A 20,930-nucleotide genomic window follows, 5' to 3' on the forward strand; every position below is an offset into this window, starting at 1 on the left:
ACTGGACAGAATTTGAAGCTTGTTACTATGAATCTGCGGCCCAGTAATAGGTCACCCTTTTCAGAAGAGGGAGGTAGTAAACTTCCAGGTCAGAGAGGGGGTACAGCTCTCTCCTTGCCCAACCCACCTGCAGTGTGTGTTAAGAAACAGGAAGAGGAAAGGGTTATGGATTCCCTTCAGCAAAGGGAACCCAAGTACCTTGATCCCAGTCCACTTACCAGCTCCCTTAAGCCATACTCTTTCTGTACTTTAATTTTTAACTGTTTGAAACATTCTTCCATTCGGTCATGGAAAGGCCGTAGGTCATCCAACACTCTTTTTCTGTGAAGCTTTATTCCTTTTTCAAGCAGTGGGACCTTGTTAAGAGAAAGAGAAGAAAATTATTAGCACATTGCTGCTCAAAATACAGCAGAAGAAACAAGTGTAGTGCCGGCCCTCCTGCCCTGCCCTGCCCTGTTCCCTGGTGGTGGGGGGTTGAATGAGCTGGCTGTCTCTTCTATGAAAGATGAATGAAAGGCCAACTGAGGCAAATCTAACTGTGGGGTGTACGTGACACATGCAAGGCCATATTTATTGGCCATCCCTACCTGCCCTGGGCCAGTGGCTTTCATCATAGTGATCACTGGGTCAAAATCCTGGAACTTACTTTCTAACAGCACTGTGGATGTACCTACACCAGATGGACTGCAGTGGTTCAAGAAGACGGCTCTTAAAGGCAATTAAGGATGGGCAACAACTGCCACATCCCGTGAAAGAATTTAAAAATGCGATAGTTTGACATCCTGAGATGGTGGCCTTCATCGTAGAATGGGCCCATGGTGGGAAAGGGTGTTTACCATTAACATAAATGATTTGGACTCAGGAATCGGGAGTACAGTTTCAAAATGTGTGGGCAATGCCAAACTGGAAGTTAAAACAGGTGAAACTAGCATCAAAATATAGGAGGATATTAATAAACACACAGAATGACCACGTAATTGGCAAATGAACTTCAATAACTGAAAAGCAGGAAACTGCAGCTGCTGGAAATCTGATATAAAAACAGTAAATGCTGGGAATACTCAGCAGGTCAGGCAGCATCTGTGGAGAGAGAAGTGGAGTTGATGTTTCAGGTCAATGTCCCTTTGACAGAATACTTCATTCAATAATAGGTAACTGTCGGGTAGTATATTTTGGTGAAGAATATTGATGTATTTATGGGGAAGCCAAATAATTGCATGTGGGAGGAAGGAGTAGAAGGATTTGTGGGTTAGGTGAGATGAGGAAGGGTAGGAAACTCCTGTGGAGCATGAACTCCAGCATGGGCCTGTTGACATGACTGGCCTGTTTCTGTGTTGTATATTCTATGTAATACTCTGTTGCACTAATGGTTTTTAAAATTGGTTAGTTTGCAAGGCCACTTCAGAGGCCAATAAGTTAATCACATTGTGAGCAATTGGAATGAAGTGTTGGTCAGGCCAGGTAGGGCATTTGTGAACCAGATGGGTTTTTATTGTCAAATCTTGACAGTTTTGCTGGACATTTTATTTTTTCTGGTCTCAACCCACAAATCACCACAATTTCACAACGTTCCTCGGTGGGGGTTGAACTCAGCACCTCGGTGAGCCAGCCCAGCACCGGAACTACAGGTGCACGCTGCAGAAAAGCCTGGAAATGATTCTCAGTGCTGAAATTTGTGGCCTCATCACACTGTGTAAGGTGGGTCCCATGATTCCTTAATGCAGAATGTTGCCTTAGCACTGTAAACTTTGAGCAAGAAATCAGTTAGGGTTGTGACTGAATGGTACTGAATAACTTCTTTAAACCAATCAACAGATCTGCAAAAGCTGCTTTTTAATCCTGAAGCATGGAAGAGCAAACTACAGTCACTGACTGCCACCTACTGGCGTGTAGCTGTCCTGCAGCATATTGGAGGTTGGGGCGGGCGTGGGGGGGGGCGTGGGTGGGGAGGGAGATGGCAAAGTGATGAGCACAACACATTGGCAGAGAAATCTTTGTTCCCTTTTTTCTTGGAACATTTTTGTTTATTCATTATAAAAATACTGAAGATGAGGACAAAAGGCTATTTGAAGGGTTGGGCTGTTGGAGGCAGGCGGCTCTTTGATGTAATTTCCAAGAAGACATCCAAACAGTTGGCAAACCTTAGTTGCCCATTTATGCCCTGCTCATATCAGGTTGGTTGAGGATTCAATTCTTAATCTCTTCATTTCAGTTGGACACCAGATTTACACAATGATATTTGGAAGTAATCTAACCAGAAAATGTTTGTGGGTTTGGGGATTTGGGATTCTATACAAAGCGTGTGAAGTGATTTGGGGATTGTATACGGAGAGTGTAAATGGGTTTGGTGATTCTATATGAAGAGTATGAATGGGCTTGGGTGTTGAGATTCTGTATGGAGTTTGTGAATTACTTTGGGGATTCTATATTAAAAGTCTGATCGGTTTGTGGATTCCATTCGGAGTGTGAATGGGTTTGGGGATTCTATATGGAGACCTTGAGTGGGTTTGAGATTTTTGATTCTATACGTTGAGTGTGAGGGCTGTTATCAATGTTTCATTCTTACCTGCCAAGCTATGAGATCCTTGAGATGAGACAGTTTCTCCCAATCTTCTGGGTGCTCTTGTGAATAAGCATCCGTGAAGAAAGCCTGAAAACATGGAACAATTAAACACAGAGTCAACACCAAACATCCCTTTCCACTTAAATAATCACCAGCTCTCCCTGACTGACAGGCAGTGATACTGTGTCTGTATTTTTTTTATTCAGACATAGTGTATTTAAACTGCCAATTAACGTGTCAGCATTTAGGGAAAGTAAATTCGATCACCGTGACTGAGAGGAAAAAAATATTAAAAAGTAAAGAAGGAAAATTCATTCTCAAACTGCACAATAGAGGGTAGTGTTCAACTAAATTCACCAAATGCCCCTGAAGATTAGAAAGAAAGTCAAATCTATGGCCATTGTAGATTCCAACATATGCATAAAAGAATGCCAAGGAACAATGTTTTGGGTTTTTAAAATATGCTTCTTACTTCAAAACACTCTTGTGCCTTCAGCATTTGTATCTCTCATTCAAGCTTTCTGATATTTATGGATTATTTCTTCCAAAATTTGTGAATCAATTTTGGATATTATGATAGCTTAAGCTAAGCTGTGCTTGTCGCTTATTTTCTCATAACCTAAGTTTATAATCAGGGCTATTGATACATTGTGAGTTCATTTTTGGCTGTAAATGTGTTGACCTGCTTTCATTGGTCTCCTTGGTTAGTGTGTCTGATAGTTGTGTAGAGGGAACTGTCTAGTTTTAATTAGCTAGGTGACTCAGACTAGATGCATTGTGCCAGGTGCAGTATCCCCCTAATCCTACCTTCACGCCTAACTTCCTAAGCAATCCATGTCATATTCTTTCAGTCCCATTATAGTACGTGATCCCTGAACATTAATGGAACATTTGATGCACCCTATTGATTGTTTACATTCCTGCTAATTTATCAGCTACAACAGGATCTTATTCTCTGTTTAATATGAAAGAAATCATTACTGCACTGTCCTCATCTGTCACTTTCCGTGAATACCTGCCCAGTGTTATGCGCAACCTATGAAGCCCACATCAAGAAAAAGAACATGTGATCCCAGACTGTTAACATTATGCCTGTGTGTGCACTTTCAGATACATTCTGTGATAAAATAAAATTCTTGAAATGTTGGCAGGACCTTCGACATTTTACCAAGAATTTATTATTTCCACTTTTGCATGTGTTCACAAAATATTGTAAAGAATCACAAATTAAGGTAAATAAGCAAAATATCCATAAGAAATTTTGATTTTTCATCACTAGTTCAGCACTGATGTATAACTTAATTGTTGAGTCAGTACAGGTATATGATCTTATACTGCCATGGGAAGTGTATATACTCTTAATAAAGTCCAAGTATATAAATTCACACTAACACAGTACCGGTGTATGATCCCACACTAATACAGTTGAGATGTGGAGGTAGGCTAGGCTAATGTGAGTGTATATTGCCGAAAAGCCCTAATTATGTTCTCAGCCTGTCCTGATTTTCAATCCCCTCCAGTCAGCTTCCTTATCTGGAGTGAACCCTGTCAGAATTATCTCCCAATCTCCTGTTCTTGTTTTGTCCCTTAGTTGTTGAATGCATGAATAATAAATCATTGTCCTCTTTACCTTCTCATATTTAGCAAATCCACCCATAACCGCGGGATCCACAATACCATTCAGCAACATCGAGAGAGGATTGATGGGAAGATGGTCATCGCCCTTGTATTGGCTGATCAAGGTAAGGATCTTCTCATTGGTTTTCTGCATTGTCTCAATCGCATTTTCCAGGGGGCTGATGATGTTCTGTAATAACAAAAATAAATGATTGATGAGGTTTCACACTTTACATTAGGGAACCTGGACTCTATGGGATTAAGGTTGTTAGGGATCAGGTGGGAAAATGGAGCTGAGGTCTAAGATCAGCCAAGTGTCTTATTGAACAGCAGAACAGGCTTGAGGGGCCATATGCCTACTCCTGCTCTCATATCTAAAGTTCTTATGAATCAATAGGAAATAATTTTTATACCCTTTAGTTCTGGGAAACCATGCTGCAGTCGGTATAGCTTTCAAAGGGGCTATCACACTCCCTGACATCTCAACCTGTCAATGCACTGTGTAGAGTGGAGATCAGAGATAGAGATCAGGAAGGACTCCCTTTTTGAAGCTAAATTGAACTTTACTGCCCATCGCCAAGATGGTAGCCCCATTGCAGGCCACGCTAGTCAAATCCTGAAGGACATCTTTGCCAGAATGAACCTACGGCAGATGGTGAGGCAACCAATGAGAGATAAAACCTACTTGACCTTGCCCTCACCAATCTACCTATTGCAGAAGTATCCATGCATGATGGTATTGGTAGGAGTGACCACCACACAGTTCTTGTAGAGACAGAATCCTGTCTTTACACTAAGTCTGCCTTCCATTGTGTTGTGTGGCACTACCACTGTGCCAAGTGGGATAGATTCAAAACAGATCTAGCAACTCAAAACTGGGCATCCATGAGATGCTGTGGGCCATCAGCAGCAGCAGAATTGCATTCAACCACAATGTGCAACCTCATGGCCTGACATATTCCTCATGCCACCATCATTATCAAACCAGGGTAACAAACCTGGTTCAATGAGGAGAGCGGGCGAGCATGCCTAGAGCAGCAGCAGGCATATCTAAAAGTGAGGTGCCAACCAGGTGAAACTATAATACAGGACTACTTGCGTGACAAACAGTGGAAGCAGCATGCAGTAGACAGAGCTAAGCGATCCCGCAAGCAACGAATCAAATCTAAGCTCTGAAGTCCTGCCATGAATGTTGGTGGACAATTAAACAACTATCCAGAGGAGGAGGATCCACAAATATCCCCACCCTCAATGATGGGGAAGCCCAGCACATCAACGCAAAAGGTAAGGCTGAAGTATTTGGAACCATCTTCAGCCAGAAATGCCAAGTGGATGATGTACCTCAGCCTTCTCCCAAGGTCCCCAATGTCATAGGGGCCAGTCTTCAGCCAAATCGATTCACTCCACGAGTAACCCACGTGAACCCACCTCCTGACTCCCGAAAGCCTGTCCACCATCTACAAGGCACAAGTCAGGAGCTTGATGGAATACTCTCCATTTGCCTGGATGAGTGCAGCTCCCACAACACTCAAGAAGCTTGACACCATCCAGGACAAAGCACCTGCTTGATTGGCACCCCATCCATAAACATTCACTCCCTCTACCACCATAGCAGCAGTGTGTACCATCTACAAGATGCACTGCAAGAATTGACCAAGGCTCCTTCAACCGCACCTTCCAAACCCACGACCACTACCATCTAGAAGGACAAGTGCAGCAGATAGATGGAAGCATCACCACCTGGAGGTTCCCCTCCAAGTCACTCATCATGCTGACTTGGAAATATATCGCTGTTCCTTCACTGTCACTGGGTCAAAATTCTGGAATTCTCTTCCTAACAGCACTATGAGCGTACCTACACCACATAGACTGCAGCAGTTCAAGAAGGCAGCTCACCACCACCTTCTCAAGGGCAATTAGGAATGGGCAATAAATGCTGGCCCAGCCAGCGAAACCCACATCCTGTGAATGAATAAAACAAAATCAAGAACGAACTGAAGGCATTAGTTGCAGCAAAAAAAGGCTATGACAACATTATGGCAATATACTGAAGACTTGTGTTCCAGAACTAGTCATGACCCTAGCCAAGCTGTTCCAGTACAGCTACAACACAGACACCTATCTGACAATGGCACTGCAGGTACAGAGTGGACTAACCAATGCTCCTCTGTCTTTTCAGGAGAACAAGGCCCATAACAACACCAAAAGGTTGCAGACCAGCAGAGGCCCCCAAAACCTCCTAATCCTCATGAGGTACGAGCAGGATGCCTTGGAGATGGAGAGCCAGCATGCACCTCGGTCAATTAGTGTGGAGACTGGGGTGTCAATCGAAGCTAAGAGTGCAGTGCACAGAGGTGAGAGTTTTGGATGGTGCAAACATTCTCGTGTAGTCTCATCATTGGTGGGAGCCTCAAAACTCGATTTCCCATTGATCATTGGAAGACGATGGCACCATGATGCAGTTCTCTATGGTTGCACCAGGATGCCTGGCACGCATAGCGACAGTGTGATGACTTAAACTTAAACATGGAGTGGAATCCCTTCCTGTTGACGAAGGCACCTGGCTGACCCGCTGGCACCTTGATGGTCACATATGTGCTGTCTGTTGCATCCTGGATGTGGGGGAAACCCAGCAATTGCTGCAAACCCTCTGGCTCGCTCAGTCTGGCTGGCCTCATCCGTATGGAAATGAATTAAAGTCAATACCCGCCTGATCTCAGGCCTGATCCTCTGACAAATGGAAGCCACTGTCTCCCTTGAGAGACAAAGCCTCCTTCAGCATTGCACCACAGACATATTGAGGTAGCTGCATTGCCACCTGTAAACCATGGCAGCAGGTTAGTGGCGTCTTCTACAGCCCCTGATGCATAGGGTTACCTGCTGGCCGTGCACCCCTCATGCCTGCGCCTCTCCTCCCACAGGTCACTCCCCTGCAAGCTGCACTGGGCCACCTGGCCTCCTCACCCTTCTACCCCTCTCTTCCTCCTCAGAGGAGGTGCCTCCAGTGGACACCACAATCCCCATTACCAGGGTTACAGAAGGCTGTCTGATCTGGAAGGGTCCACATGGTCTGAATCCCCCAGAGCCCTTGAAGATACAAAGGAGACCTGAAATGAGGCCTGGAAATGCTAAGAATGAAGCCCTGAACAGAGATGAAGCTGCCAAGTACCAGTAAGTCACCAGCAGCAAACTATCTACCAAACTCTTCACTACTCACACTGGCAATGCTGCTGACCCTTTTTATGCCACTCGTGGATGAGGTTATGCAAGTTGTGGGCTTTCCGCCTGCCCATTTTGCCTCTGCGACGAGTGCAGAATCGCACAGGCAATGTTAAATTGGCGTCAATTGCCTTTTTAATGGCCTTAACTGGCCCCTTAATTAAGGATGGGCGCGGCTCTAACTCTAGCTCGCGCCCGCTGGCCGAAATATCGCGCAAGTGCACAATGACATTGGGATGCTCACCCAATGACATCAGGCGCTATTTTACGCTCGAGCAGGTTGGGCGCCCGCGCTCCCGCTCAGCAAAAAATTCGGCCCCAAGTGAAATGTTATCCATGTCTACATTGATGTTTTGGGAATCTTAGAGCACAAAGGAGGCCATTCAGCCCATCATATCAGTGCCGGACCTTTGACTGAGCAGCTGTGCTTTGTCACACATCGCCACTTTTTTCTGTACCCCTCTAAGCTCCTGATCCGCAAGTGGCCGTCCAACTCCCTTTTAAAATTATTTATGGAATTGGTTTCTGCCGCTTTTTCAGTTAGAATATTCCAGATTCTGACAACTCTCTGACTGAAAAATGTTCTCTTCATCTTTCTTCTAGATATTTTATCAATAATTTTAAATATATGGCCTCTGGTTATTGACCCACTCGCCACAGGGAATAGTTTTAATCTGTCTTTCTCACCAACTTGAAAATCTCTATTAGGTCACCAGTTAACTCTCTCTGTTCCAAGAAGAACAGTCCTAACATCTCCAATCTCGCCTCATAATTCAAGTCCCTCAGCCCAGGTAACATCATGGTAAACCTCCTCTGCACCCTTTCTAAGGCCTGGCATCTTTCCTAAAGTGTTGTGTTCAGAAATGTCCACAATACTCCAGCTGAGGCTTAACCAGTGACTTATAAAGTTCTGGCATGATCTATTTACTTTTATATCTATACATTTATTCATAAACCCAAGTTAGCCATATGATTTTTAACCCACCTTATTAACTTGCAGAGAGATGGTGGTATAGTGGTTATGTCACTGGGCTGGTAATCCAGAGACCCAGGCTAATGCTCTGTGGACATGAGTTTAAATCGCACCATGGCAGCTGGTAGAATTTAAATTCAATTAATAAATCTGTAATTATGAAGCTATTCTCAGCAATGGTTGGTTTTTGGTTTGGTTTTCACTTCAAATAGTATTTGATCTCTCTTTGGGCAACTTGTGGTCTGTGGATCAGGAAGATTTCCCTCTATTTAGGTCTAACTCCATAAGGTTTCTTCACAAACTCCTTTATTTACACGATAGTACATTCTAAGCTTCTAGGTAAGTACAACTCTTTCTTGTACAGACTATTCCATCTTCTCTTAGTCTCTTGCGTATGACAGCTGATGTCACTGCTGCATCATGATGCACATCACTGTCTCATTATCATAACTATTAACTCATTATTCTACAATGGTGACCATAACATCTATCATCAATTCCTATAAAAACCCAGCTAGTTCAGTAATGTCCTTTAGGGGAGGAAATTTTCCATCCACTTGGCCTACGTGTGACTCCAGATCCACAGCACTGTAGATGATTCTTAACTGCCCTCTGAAATGGCCCAGCAAACCAGTCAGTTTAAGGGCAATTAGAGAGGGGCAATAAATGCTGGACTTGCCAGTGACACTCACATCCCAAAAACAATTTTTTTTAAAACTTGCCCAGTCATCTTTAAGGATTTGTTCACATGCACACAAAGGTCTCTCTGATCATCTATACTTTTCAAAACCATGCCAATTATAGTAAACTGTCTTTCCATATTTGTCCTCCCAAAGTGCATCACTTCTCACTTCTCCATATTGAACCCCATCAGCCATGGTCCTGCCCATTTCACCATCCCATCTATGTCAATGTGAAGGCTACAACTATCCTCATCATTGTCAGGTTTCACAGCATTTCATTCCTCTTAGGTAGAGGTGCACAGTACTTCAGGTGAGTTAGATAACTGCAGCAAAGCTTCCCAACTCTAACACTCCAATCTCCTTCCAATGAAGGCAAACATACCATTTACCTTCATAATTTCTTGCTGTATCTGCATATTCACACACTAATACAATACTGTGTGTATGCTCATATTATTACAGTACTGGTGTGTGTTCTTTCAGAGGCATGGTAACAGTGTACATATTTGGATTCAAATGGGAGCTGATCTTGAATAATTTCTGCTTGATTTTGGGGGCTTCTGCAGTTACCAGTTGAGTGGGACTTCCTATCAAAGGACAAAGGGTTGAGTCCCAACAGCACACATTGGGAACAAGTTAGTGTCGCACTGGGGGATATTGTACTCACAGTGGAACTGGAACTGACTTCAAACCAACGCAGAATTCCAGGTAATTTATAAGCTGTGATAAATGTTGTCCTCTCAATCCACATTGACTGTAAGACATAAATAAATGGGTTTAACAGGATAAATTAATGCTATGTTCTCAAACTATGATATACGATTGTTGTGTGTGCATCATGCTGTTGAGACATGTTGTTTGTACCAGTGGTGGTCTAACAAAGGAGGATAAACAAAGCTTCTTTCACTGCAGGCCATGATATAGTAACATATAGAGAGGGCCAGTGATATAATTGAGGAGGGACATGGTACATTTAGGAGTGAGGCAGCTTTCCTTCCAATGCATATATAAACATTCTATTTTTATTGCACCCGATGACAGTATAACAGCCACAAAAATATTTTTGAAAAATTATAAATGACCTGCTGCCCCCAAAAGCGTGGAGGAGAGAATTTTTCTCTTTCCTCCTCCCTTTACAATGTTTTGTGCTCAGTATTTAGAAATCCCACTCATGCTGCAAATAAAGGCTTCTCTTCAGTCTGAATAGTTACACCAATCTTGCTGTTCCTAGTTCTGTCCACACTAGATTAGTAAAATAAGTATATGTCTTACAGCAAATTCATTGTCTGGGTCCACTGTTCCCTTTCGGACCGGTCGTGAGTACTGAAACTTCTGCACGTAATTTGTCTTGTAGAAGCTGGAAAAATCAAAGATATAAAGTGACTCGCACAATGACATACAGATCATGGAATGACATACAGCTAACCTTGTAATCCCCTGTCTCTTAACTGGACAGTTTATGTGGGCTATCAAGTCAATTTAACCACAACTGGACCCCTAATACAAGGATAAGTACAGTGAATTTTGGCTATTCATCCCGTTATCCCTTTCGCGTAGGGGTGGGTATCGTCAATGGTGGTATTTAACCAGTAGGGGTAACTACAGTGAATATAGGTAATTGTTCATTAGCTCATTAGTGTGGGGGTAAGTACAGTGAATGGGATATTCCTCTTTTACCTATTTAGTGTAGGTTAAGCACAGTAAATTAGGATATTTATTCATTTGCCCTTTATTGTGGGGTTAAATACAGTGAATGCGGGTATTTGCTGATTACTCCTTTAGTCTACAGGTAAATATAGTGAATACTGGAGATTCACCTATTAACCCTTCGAAGAGGAGTTGGTATTTTTATATTGAGCAGAAGGACTTGATTGGTGGGGGATGGATGAACATTGTGGAATCCTCTTTGAGAGGGGGGGGTGCTGTATTCGTGCAGAACTTTAACTGAGGAAATTAAACAGGAAGGGTAGAGTTCATAACAGGGTAGCTTTTTAAAGAGACTAAGTCAGGACTAGGTTTCACAGAGTGAGTAGCATCTCTTATTCATTGATGCCTTATCTTTTCACCCAATGGACTGGAGTATAAGGAGAGTCAGAGTACAGGGAGCAAGTGGCTTTGAATTCTATCAACAGGATTGGGTTAATTTTTCAACTTATCAGTTTCAAAGTCAGAAACCATGGCCTGTGTTGTTCCAGATTTGTACGAAGTGTGGTAGTGGACAGGATAAAAATTGTTTTACCCACCGGCTGCAATAGTGGGTTTTCGCATCATGTCGTCCCGTTCCCAGCGCGTCCCACCTCATTAATAATGTATTCATTAGAAAGACTCCAGATCACTGGCGGGCAGGCTCCGATTTCCCCGCCACGCTGTGACCTCAGTGCTTCCTCACTCCCAGTGCGATATTTAAAGCGTACCAGAGCTCAGACTACTTAATTCCTACAGAACAGGACTGCTCCAGGCAACAGAATGGCCCCGAAAGCAAAGAAGATGCAGCCCCAAAATTTAATGACGCCTCTCTGGGGCGCTTTCTGGACGCAGTGGAAGGTGGCTGTGATATACTCTACCCACGGTCTGGCCACAGGAGGTCCACCAGAGTCACCTAATCTGGTCTGGGCGGTGGTGGAAGCGGCAGTGGAAGCAGCGGTCAGGACCACCAGACCATAGAGTAGGTCAGCCAACCAGTGCAGGAAGAAGATGAATGGTCTCATCCGTTTTGCCAGAGTAAGTCAACCACCTCATCACCCTCAGCTCACATACAAACCCATCCCACATCCACAGGGATCTCACACCTCAAAGGACAACACCACTAACTCTCACACACACCCTCACATCTCCCTCAGGCTCATATCCTCTGGAGCTTGTGTCCTCATCCTGTCCATGGCTCCGCTCACCACACAAACATTCCACGCAGTGCAATGCGTCCTGCTCATGCTCTCTCCATCTGTTTTCATGCAGGAGAAGCTGGCTCACAGCAGGCCTCTAACTGACTTTGAGGAGTGTGCCTTTGCACTGACTGGTGAGGATGTGGACCGTGTCTGTGGCGATGGTGAGATAGGAGGCAAACACTCACATGAGGATCCTGCACCCCATCCTCCCTCTCTCAATGCAATGTGAGTGATCTCTCTCCTGCTTTTGACTCTGCTGCCATGCACTAATTATCTATACTTTGGTTCACAGGGAGCTCTGCCAAGTGACCAACGCCCTCAGCCAGCCAGCCCCTCAGCCCCATCCAGTTCTTCACCTCCAGCCAACAGGACAGCTCCTCCATTGAAGAGCTGGAAATAAGCAGCACGGAAGATCCATCACTGCACTTACCCACACCCTCCACCAGCGCACAGACACACACCTCGGTGGGACCTAGGTCTAGAGCAGCCTTAGATTCGCAATCTGGTGGTCACTGCATGGACACATGTCCGCAGCAGGATGAGGCAGGTTCAACAGAGCTCCCCAGCACTCGGAGGACTGCTGAGGAAGAGGCATTTGTGAGGTCCGAGTTAGATGACGAGCCTCTGGATTTGGCCTTCCAACTCGTCCTGGAGAGTCAGAAGGTGGGGGAAAATCACGCAGAGCTGTTGGAAGCCCACGACAGAGTGGCACTCGCATCAGAGGAGTGCGTCCGCCTGCTCTCTGATGAAGTGGTGCCCACATGTGCGCACATGAAGGTCTCCATAGAAAGATGGTGGACTCCAAGGAGACCCTGGTCCAGCAGAATGCAGAGATGTGTGCAGACCTGTACTCCATCTCGGTAGCCATAGATGAGTTTCTGTAGTGACAACACATGAGGGAAATGGGGCACCACGATGTCCCTCCAGGTTCTCCTTCCCCTCAAGGAATCAGGCTGGGGCCCTTGGGTACCCGAAGGGAGGAGGAGCAGCAGCTGGACACCCCTGGGTCATCCACTCAGGAAACTCAGAGGCTGTCTGCTGCCTCCAAGTCCCCTTTGCCTGTGACCCCCTCAACCTCATCCTCTGTCACTGCAGAAGGAGCAACTGGACCACAGGAGGACAGCCAAAGCAAGCCAGGCCCTCAAGGCCTCAGCTCTCCAGAGGACACACACCAAAATCAACAGAGGCAACAGGGCCAACCATTGCACAGGCTGTCTCCACCCCTGCTGCGGATGTCAGAGCAGCACCTGGAAGAAGTGGTAGGGCTAGAAAAGTTAAGAAATTCTGATCACAAGTGATTGCACAGGTGAACACATTTTGTCACTTTATAATCTGAAAATATATTCACTTTCACTGAGTAATGGGTAATGTTGTCTTTCAGCTTCATTTACAGTTCTCCCCCTGGATCACCCCCACCCCCACTATCAGTTCAGCTGCATGCAGCTGGCCCATGAGTGATTTTGGGGGGAGAAATGTATGTGTGGCAGGGCCTTTCAGAGTCTTGTACAAGCCCTCTCCCACTCACGCGGAGCCTTCATCCATCACATTCATGTCATTGTCCTGAGCATTTTCAATGCTGCCTGCTGGATTCTCTTCCAGTTGTCCATCTGAGCTGACCTGTATCTCCACCCACCCACTGACCACACTTCCATGCAGCACCTGAGCCCATCCAACATGAGGCTCTGCTCACTTGTGAATTCAACAACGATGGCCGTAGTCAAAGTTTATGGTCAGCTTCCCCATTTTCTCCCTCCTCCAGTCACCCATACCCTTTCCCCCATCACTTTTGAACCCCCAGCATCATCTTCCACCTCCCCACTGTTACCTACCAACCTGAACTCTTGTCTTTTCAGGATGTCTGGGTGAACATGCACATTCCCTACCTTCCTGAGAATCCTACCACATCCACCGACCTCCTCCTTCCCACCCCAGGGTCCGTGTCTGCCTCAGAGTCCCCAACAACTACATTCACCATCTCTTCTACTGCTACCAATGCACCCTCACCCTCCCACTCTTCCAGCTCCCTCTGGCCCCTTTCATACTCACCATTCCCTCCCACTGTGTCCACCCTCTGTTCGTTCCCCAGGAGGCAATCATTGACTCCACAGACCCTCCCTTGCACTTTCATCTGGACAGCCCCCACCCCTTACACCCTCTTCTACCCTTACTCTCTCCTCCACCCTTATTCCCTCCTCCCCCAGGACAGCTTCCTCCCAGGGACTCTTCCCCCCCTCCAAGCTCCTTCCCCCTTAGAACTTCCTCCCTGACACCTTCGTCCCTTCTTACGCCTACCTCTCTACTTGGCACATTCTCCCCCCATTACACCCTCCTCCACCTACCAATCTCACGCCTTCGACACCTTCATCCCCCCTCCTAACCTCATCCCCTCCGATACCTTTGTCTCCCCATTCCCAGCCTCATGTTCTGCCCCCCTCAGACACCTTTGTTTACCCCACTCTCAGCCTCACCCTTCCCCCTCACCACCCTCATATCCTTTCCTCTTCCAGTCACACCTAGACTTTCCTCACCCACCCCATCTGGTATACCTTCCTCTCCCACTCGCAGCTGGACCTTTCTTCCCACTCCCACCCCCACGCTGATCATTCGTAGTGGCCCATTGCCTAGACTGTGATGTTCCAAAGCAGACCCAAGACATCAACAGACACCCCTCACCTTCCGTAAGCTGCCTCACAGTGGAGCCATGTCAATGAGAATCCAGCCAGCATGTGATGCATGTGTTCCTCCAGGGTCCGGTAGGTGTAGGGCTTCAGCATCTTTTGCTGCTCAGATTCCGCGATCTGAGCAAGGGACTAACGGTAAGTCTCGACTTCTGCACGTTACACTTGGCGAGACATGTGGCTGGTGTGTTTTCCCGCCACGGTAAATTGGGCATGTAGGAACGATTCCGGCTGGGCCTTACTTTCCATCCCTTCACCAGGATGCAAATCGGGCTCATGCCTGCCTCCAGCGGGATTTGCATTCCGCCATGACGGACACGATCAGATGATCCTGTTGTGCTTTCACGCTAGGGTGAAAACAATATTTGGCCTTCTCGCCATATTGTTCCCCGCCTGCCATGACATCCAAGCAATTCCAGCCCATGACAAAATGCGATAGCAAGGGGAAATCATCATGATGAAAATCAATGAAAAATCATGATAGGTGCAAGTTTCTATTCCTCCTTGAATTTTAATCATTATTTAATACACTGCTCTAATTCTATATTCATACTGCAGCTGTGGAATTATTGTCTCCAATTCAGATGGTTTGTTGATGGTGTTGTTCAGCAACATCCAAACTAGCTCATTGCTGTGATAAATACAAGATTTAAATAACAAAGCATACACATCACCTATTTATCTGGAATCTCCACAACGTCTTTAACCTGATAACAGTGACTTCTACACAACAGCCTGTACAATTAATAAGACATCATCTTCTGGTGATTTTACCCGAAGTCAAACACCTACAATTCTGAAATATATTTTATAGCGTGGGCACAAGGTGGCAGTGCAGGTTTAGAAGTTCAAATGATTCCTGTTGCAAGTGTCTGAAAACTGTGATCAAACTTTCTGCACACAGTGCTCAGCTGGCCTTCGAGTATCTGGCACAGGCCCCACATGCAGAGAGTTGGAGATGTATGCAAAAGTATGCATTTAGCAAAGGTATTTTGACCCACCAACCCAATCCTCCTGACCCCAAAGCATCAATCCTCAGGAAAGACCTCAGCTTTATCCTAGGATTGCTGACTCTGGTTGCATATATTCTAGGAGAGTTCATCGCATGACCTCCCGCCTCCTACTGACCCGACTCCAACCTTGCCTACCCATACAAATTGGAAATCTGCCTTATCCAATTGGATGCTTGTTGGCTGTCAATAAAAATACAGCCTTCTTCCTGAGCATCAAAATCAAATTAAATGAAAAAAATGCACATTTCTTTTTTAATTCCTGGTTCTTCTCCTGGATTCCTTACTGCAGTGACCTGGAGATTATTGATCTTCATGGACTCTAGTACAATCCTGGAGGGTTCACAACCCTACTTCATGCTTCTCAAATTCCACATCAATGAGTTCTCAACTGTATCAATTCAAGATACAGGTTTCTTCTGCCGCCATGCCCGCTTCTTTGACTAGGAGGCCTTCCCCCCCACCCCATCTCCTATCCAGAATTCACGTTACACCTGAACCCCTCCTCCTGTTCTATTGCTCACCACACACCTGTCCCACACCCCCCACCTCAATCTGCTCATTGAGAATCGCTGGCATGATTGTCTCATTATCTCTATTTCCCCTCAGTTCTAATGAAAAGCCATTGACCTGAACTGTTAATGCTAGCTTACGTTGGCTCAAAATTTCACATCTTCCTGACTTAGGGAACCCGAGATTTTGACCGGTGTCTAAGGATCACATTCTCTGATTCTGGGGAACAAGAAAGGCACCAGCACGAGCCATGTGCAATTCAACCTATCAAATGCTCCATCCAACCCGTTTAAACTAAAGGAATTGTCTGCAAAAACTACTCCCAAAGGTCATCAGAACATTCACCCAGCCTCACATCATCAAGATTCAATCCTAACCTGCTGTTCTCAATAGGTCATTTCCCTAGAATCCAGAGAGTTTTGCTGTAATGTGGATAGTATTAGGTCATCTCAGTTTGTGTTGTGCTCGCCACAAGTTAAATCATTTGGGAACAGTTAATGATTAAACTAATTTGCTTGGTTCTTGTTGTTGTGGATCAACCATTTGAAGGTTTAATCAGCTAATGTAACAGCTTTAAGATTACTTGATTTTAAAGATAACATGAACAGATTTGACCCTGTAATCCAGTAACTCAGCTTTAACCAGAGTCATGAGAGATTTGTGTATTTCCCCTGTGCAGCATAACTTCAAATAATGGACAAAGCTAGAGTTGAGTACCTAAAGCACTACCGTTTTTGATCAATTTTCAAGGTGATTTTAGATTGTCAAGTGAAGAGTGCATTAAAAGGAAGAAAGACGTTCCCGTAAAACATTTCATGACCTCAGGTTGCCCCAAAACCCTTTACAGCCAATGAAGTACTTTGCAAGTGTAGTCACCATAGTAACACAGGAAACATGGCAGCCAATCTGCACACAGCAAGCTCCCATAAACAGTAAAGAAATAAATGACTAAATCATCTGATTTAAATGCTTTTTGAAAGATAATGGTTGGCCAGGACACTGGAGATAACTCCTCTGGTCTTCTTCCAAATGGTGCATGTGATCTTTTACATCCATATGAGAGGCCAGAGAGGGCCTTGCTTTAGAGTTTCATTTCCAACAATGCAGTACTCCCTCAGCTCTGTACTGGAGTGTCAACCTAGGTTATAGACCAAATGTCTGCAGTAGTGTTGTTATTCCTCTGCCCAAGAGCCCACAGAAATGCATTGATACTCCAGACCCCAATTCAAAGCTAGCTTATAAATTTTGAGCTTTTTCACCCACAAAGGTAAGGGATGATTATTGGAGAATTGAACATTTCAGGCAGTCTCTTCATCAGCAATTGGCTCAGATAAGAAAGAAAATAGGTCCATGCAGAACAGTTTCCTCTACATGGCAACAACAATGTTGTTTGGGATCTCAACCCAGTAACCAGCTGCCTCTATTAAATGAGTGGGGCCTTCAGTCGTTACCCCCCACTGCTAATGGATAACTACTGCCTCCTAATCACACTCCCTCAGTTCTTCTCTCAGTAAAAAGAGGTGAGTGTTCATCCCGTAATTAGAAAAGTCATTGGAGCTTCAGAGAGGTAAAGATTAGTGAGCCTGTCTAGACTGCGTCATAAGCATTGGGGCAATGGTCAGGACAGGTCAGGTGGTCAAAAATAATGAATCAATGTCACAAACCCATGAAAATAGCTGGATCCTTCGAGGACTGGCATTAACCAAAATGAGTGCTTCTCAATCCAATGAATGGCAGCTGAGAAGACTAACACTAGATAAAGGAGATACAGGTCAAATGCAACCCATGCACCATATTCGGAGTGCCACAGCACTGCTGTCATACTTACTTTATGACTTGGTCAGGCACTGGCTTGTCCTTGAAGCGGGATGGTTCCTCTAGGACTGGCTGAACAGTGAAACATTGAATGACTGTTTGAAAGTCAGGTTAAGGATATAGTGAGTAGTATAACTGTTGTAATTACAAGAGCAGGGTGGAGGCTGGGAATTTTGTGGCGTGTAACTCACCTCCTGACACCCCAAAGCCTGTCCACCATCTACAAGGCACAAATCAGGAGTGTGATTAAATACTCTCCACTTACTTGGATGAGAGCAGCTCCAACAACACTGAAGCAGATTGACAACCAGGGCAAGGCAGCCGCTTGATTGGCACCATCTTAAATATTTACTCCCTTCACTACCACCGCACAGTGGCAGTAGCATGTTCCAAATACAAGATGCATTGCAGCAACTCAGCAAGGCTCCTTCTACAGCATCTTCCAAACCCACAAGCTCTAGAAGGACAAGGGCAGCAGATACATGGGAACATCATCACCTGGAAGTTCCCCTGCAAACTACATACCATCCTGATGTGGAACTACATCGCTGTTTCTTCACTGTTGTTGGGTCAAAATCTTAGAACTCCCTTCCTAGCAGCACTTATGGGTATACCTACACGAGATGGAGTGTAACAGTTCAAGAAGGTGGCTCATCACCACCTTCTGAAGGGCAATTAAGGATGAACAACATCAATGCCAGCAACGCCCACATCCCATGAAAGAAATGTTTTTAAATGTTCCTCATCATTCCTGCCCTGGAGATTGGGGGCATCATTAGTGCACATGTAACTGTGTGTGTGATAGAACTGATCTCCAGCTGTAATTAAGGCTTCAATAGAAGGGACAGCCCTAATTTCAGAGCCTGATTACAGGTAATGAATTTGAAGCTTAAAAAATCTTCTGAAAAAGAGTCATATGGACTCAAAAAGTTAACTCTGCTTCTCTCTCCACAGATGCTGCCAGACCTGCTGAGTTTTTCCAGCATTTTCTGTTTTCATTACTTAAAAAGTCCTTTCAGATTAAATGCGTGTAACTGGAGGTTACTGTCTGCAATATTTTGATTTGCCAAGTGGTTTAAATCAGGAGACATTATTACAGCTGTAGAGTACAGTTAAGAAATTCACTTTTAAAATATTTAACATTCAAATTAATTTATTAAATAGAATAGAGATGGCTGGGCAGGAGATGTATTGCAGCTGTAGTATGTGGGAGCTGCTGGACACTGGTGTGATCCACTGTGACCAGCAAGTGTTGGCTGCTCGAGGAACTTTGGCTCAGAGTTGATGAGCTGGATTCCAAGCTGCGGACACTGCGACACATCAGGGAGGGGGAGGGTCACCTCCACACAGTGTTTCAGGAGGCAGTCACACCCCTTAGATTAATTACATCAAGGTTAGACCATGGTCAGGGACAGGAGGGTGTGGCTGCAGTTGAGGCAGGTATGGGGATCCAGAATTTAGCTTTGGAGGAGCCTCAGTGCACTTGTCCAATAGGTATGAGGTTCTTTCTCCCGGTGTGGGCAAGGGCACAGACTGTAGGGAGGATAAGCGAACAGACAACAGCACCATGGGGAGAGAAAAGAGAAATTTAGTAGCAATAGGGGATAGCATAGTTAGGGGTGTAGATACTGTTCTCTGCAGCAAAGGCAGAGAGTCCCGAAGGGTGTGTTGCCTACCTGATGCCAAAGTTAAGGACATCTCTTCTGGGCTGGAGAGGAAGTTGGAGTGGGAGGGGAAGGATCCCGTTGTCGTGATTCATGTAGGTACCAACAACATAGGCAGGAGTAGGAAAGAGGTTCTTTTGAGGGACTACGAGCAGCTTGGGCCTAAATTAAAAAGCAGAACCACAAAGCTAATAATCTCCAGGTTACTACCTGAGCCACATGCAAATTGGCCTAGGTCAATAAGATTAGAGGGGTAAATGTGTGGCTCAAAGATTGGTGTGGGTGAAATGCGTTCCGATTCAAGGGGCACTGGCGCCAGTACTGAGGAAGGAGAGAGCTGTTCCTTTAGGACAGGTTTCATTTGAACCATGCTGGGGCCAGTGTTCTGGCGAATTGTATAACTAGAGTTGTGGATAGGGCTTTAAACCAATTAATGGGGGAAGGGTTCAATTGAAGGGAAGTTTAGAAAATCAAAAATAAACAAAAGAGCAGAGGTGCAGGGTAGTGAAGAGGTGAATGATAATCAAAGTGTGACAGGAAAGGGCTGAAAATATAAGCAGAAGAGTGTAGCAGAAATTAGAAACAGAATGAGTAATAATGGTGAAAAATCAAAGATTAAGGCTCTTTATCTGAATGCACACAGCATGTGTAACAAGATACATGAGTTGACGGCACAAATAGAAATAAATGGATATGACTTGATGGCTATTACAGAGACATGGTTGCAGGATGATCAGGACTAGGAACTCAATATTCAAGGGTATTCAACATCCAGGAAAAATAGAGAAAAAGGAAAAGGAGTTGGGGTAGCTTTGTTAATAAAGGAAGATATCAGTACAGTGGTGAGTTGTGATATAGATGCAATAGATTGTGATGTGGAATCAGTCTGGGTGGAAATAAGGACTAGCAAGGGGAAGAAGTCACAGGTGGGAGTCGTCTATAGGTCCCCGAAGAGTTGCCTCACTGTAGGACAAAGTATAAATCGGGAAATAATGGAGGCGTGTAAGAAGGGTGCTACAATTGTCATGGGTGATTTTAATCGGCACATTGACTGGACAAATCAGATTGGCAGGGGTAACATGGAAGATGAATTTGTAGAGTGCATCAGGGATTGTTTCATAGAGCAATACATTGCAGAACCTACCCGGGAACAGGCTATTTTAAATCTAGTAATGTGTAATGAGGTAGGATTAATAAGAGATATCATGGTTAAGGATGCTCTAGGGGGTAGCAATCACAACATGGTAGAATTTAAAATTCAGTTTGAGTGCGAGCAACTGGGATCTTAAACCAGTGTTCTCAACTTAAAT

The 20,930-nt window shown here is 44.9% G+C and overlaps 1 protein-coding gene across 3 annotated transcripts in view; it reads right to left on the reverse strand.

Annotated features, from left to right (window-relative positions):
• LOC121280741 (dedicator of cytokinesis protein 2-like) overlaps positions 1–20,930 on the reverse strand; it is a 627,095-nt gene that overhangs the window by 15,397 nt on the left and 590,768 nt on the right. For all 3 annotated transcript variants that reach the window (XM_041192879.1, XM_041192878.1, XM_041192880.1), the window contains 6 exons: positions 17,970–18,051; positions 10,328–10,412; positions 9,723–9,809; positions 4,194–4,370; positions 2,567–2,650; positions 219–356 (listed from right to left, as the gene is read on the reverse strand). In XM_041192879.1, coding sequence (XP_041048813.1) covers positions 219–356; positions 2,567–2,650; positions 4,194–4,370; positions 9,723–9,809; positions 10,328–10,412; positions 17,970–18,051 — 653 coding nt within the window. The remainder of the gene's footprint in view (positions 1–218; positions 357–2,566; positions 2,651–4,193; positions 4,371–9,722; positions 9,810–10,327; positions 10,413–17,969; positions 18,052–20,930) is intronic.

Source organism: Carcharodon carcharias, chromosome 8, assembly GCF_017639515.1.
Source record: "Carcharodon carcharias isolate sCarCar2 chromosome 8, sCarCar2.pri, whole genome shotgun sequence".
NCBI lineage: Eukaryota > Metazoa > Chordata > Chondrichthyes > Lamniformes > Lamnidae > Carcharodon > Carcharodon carcharias.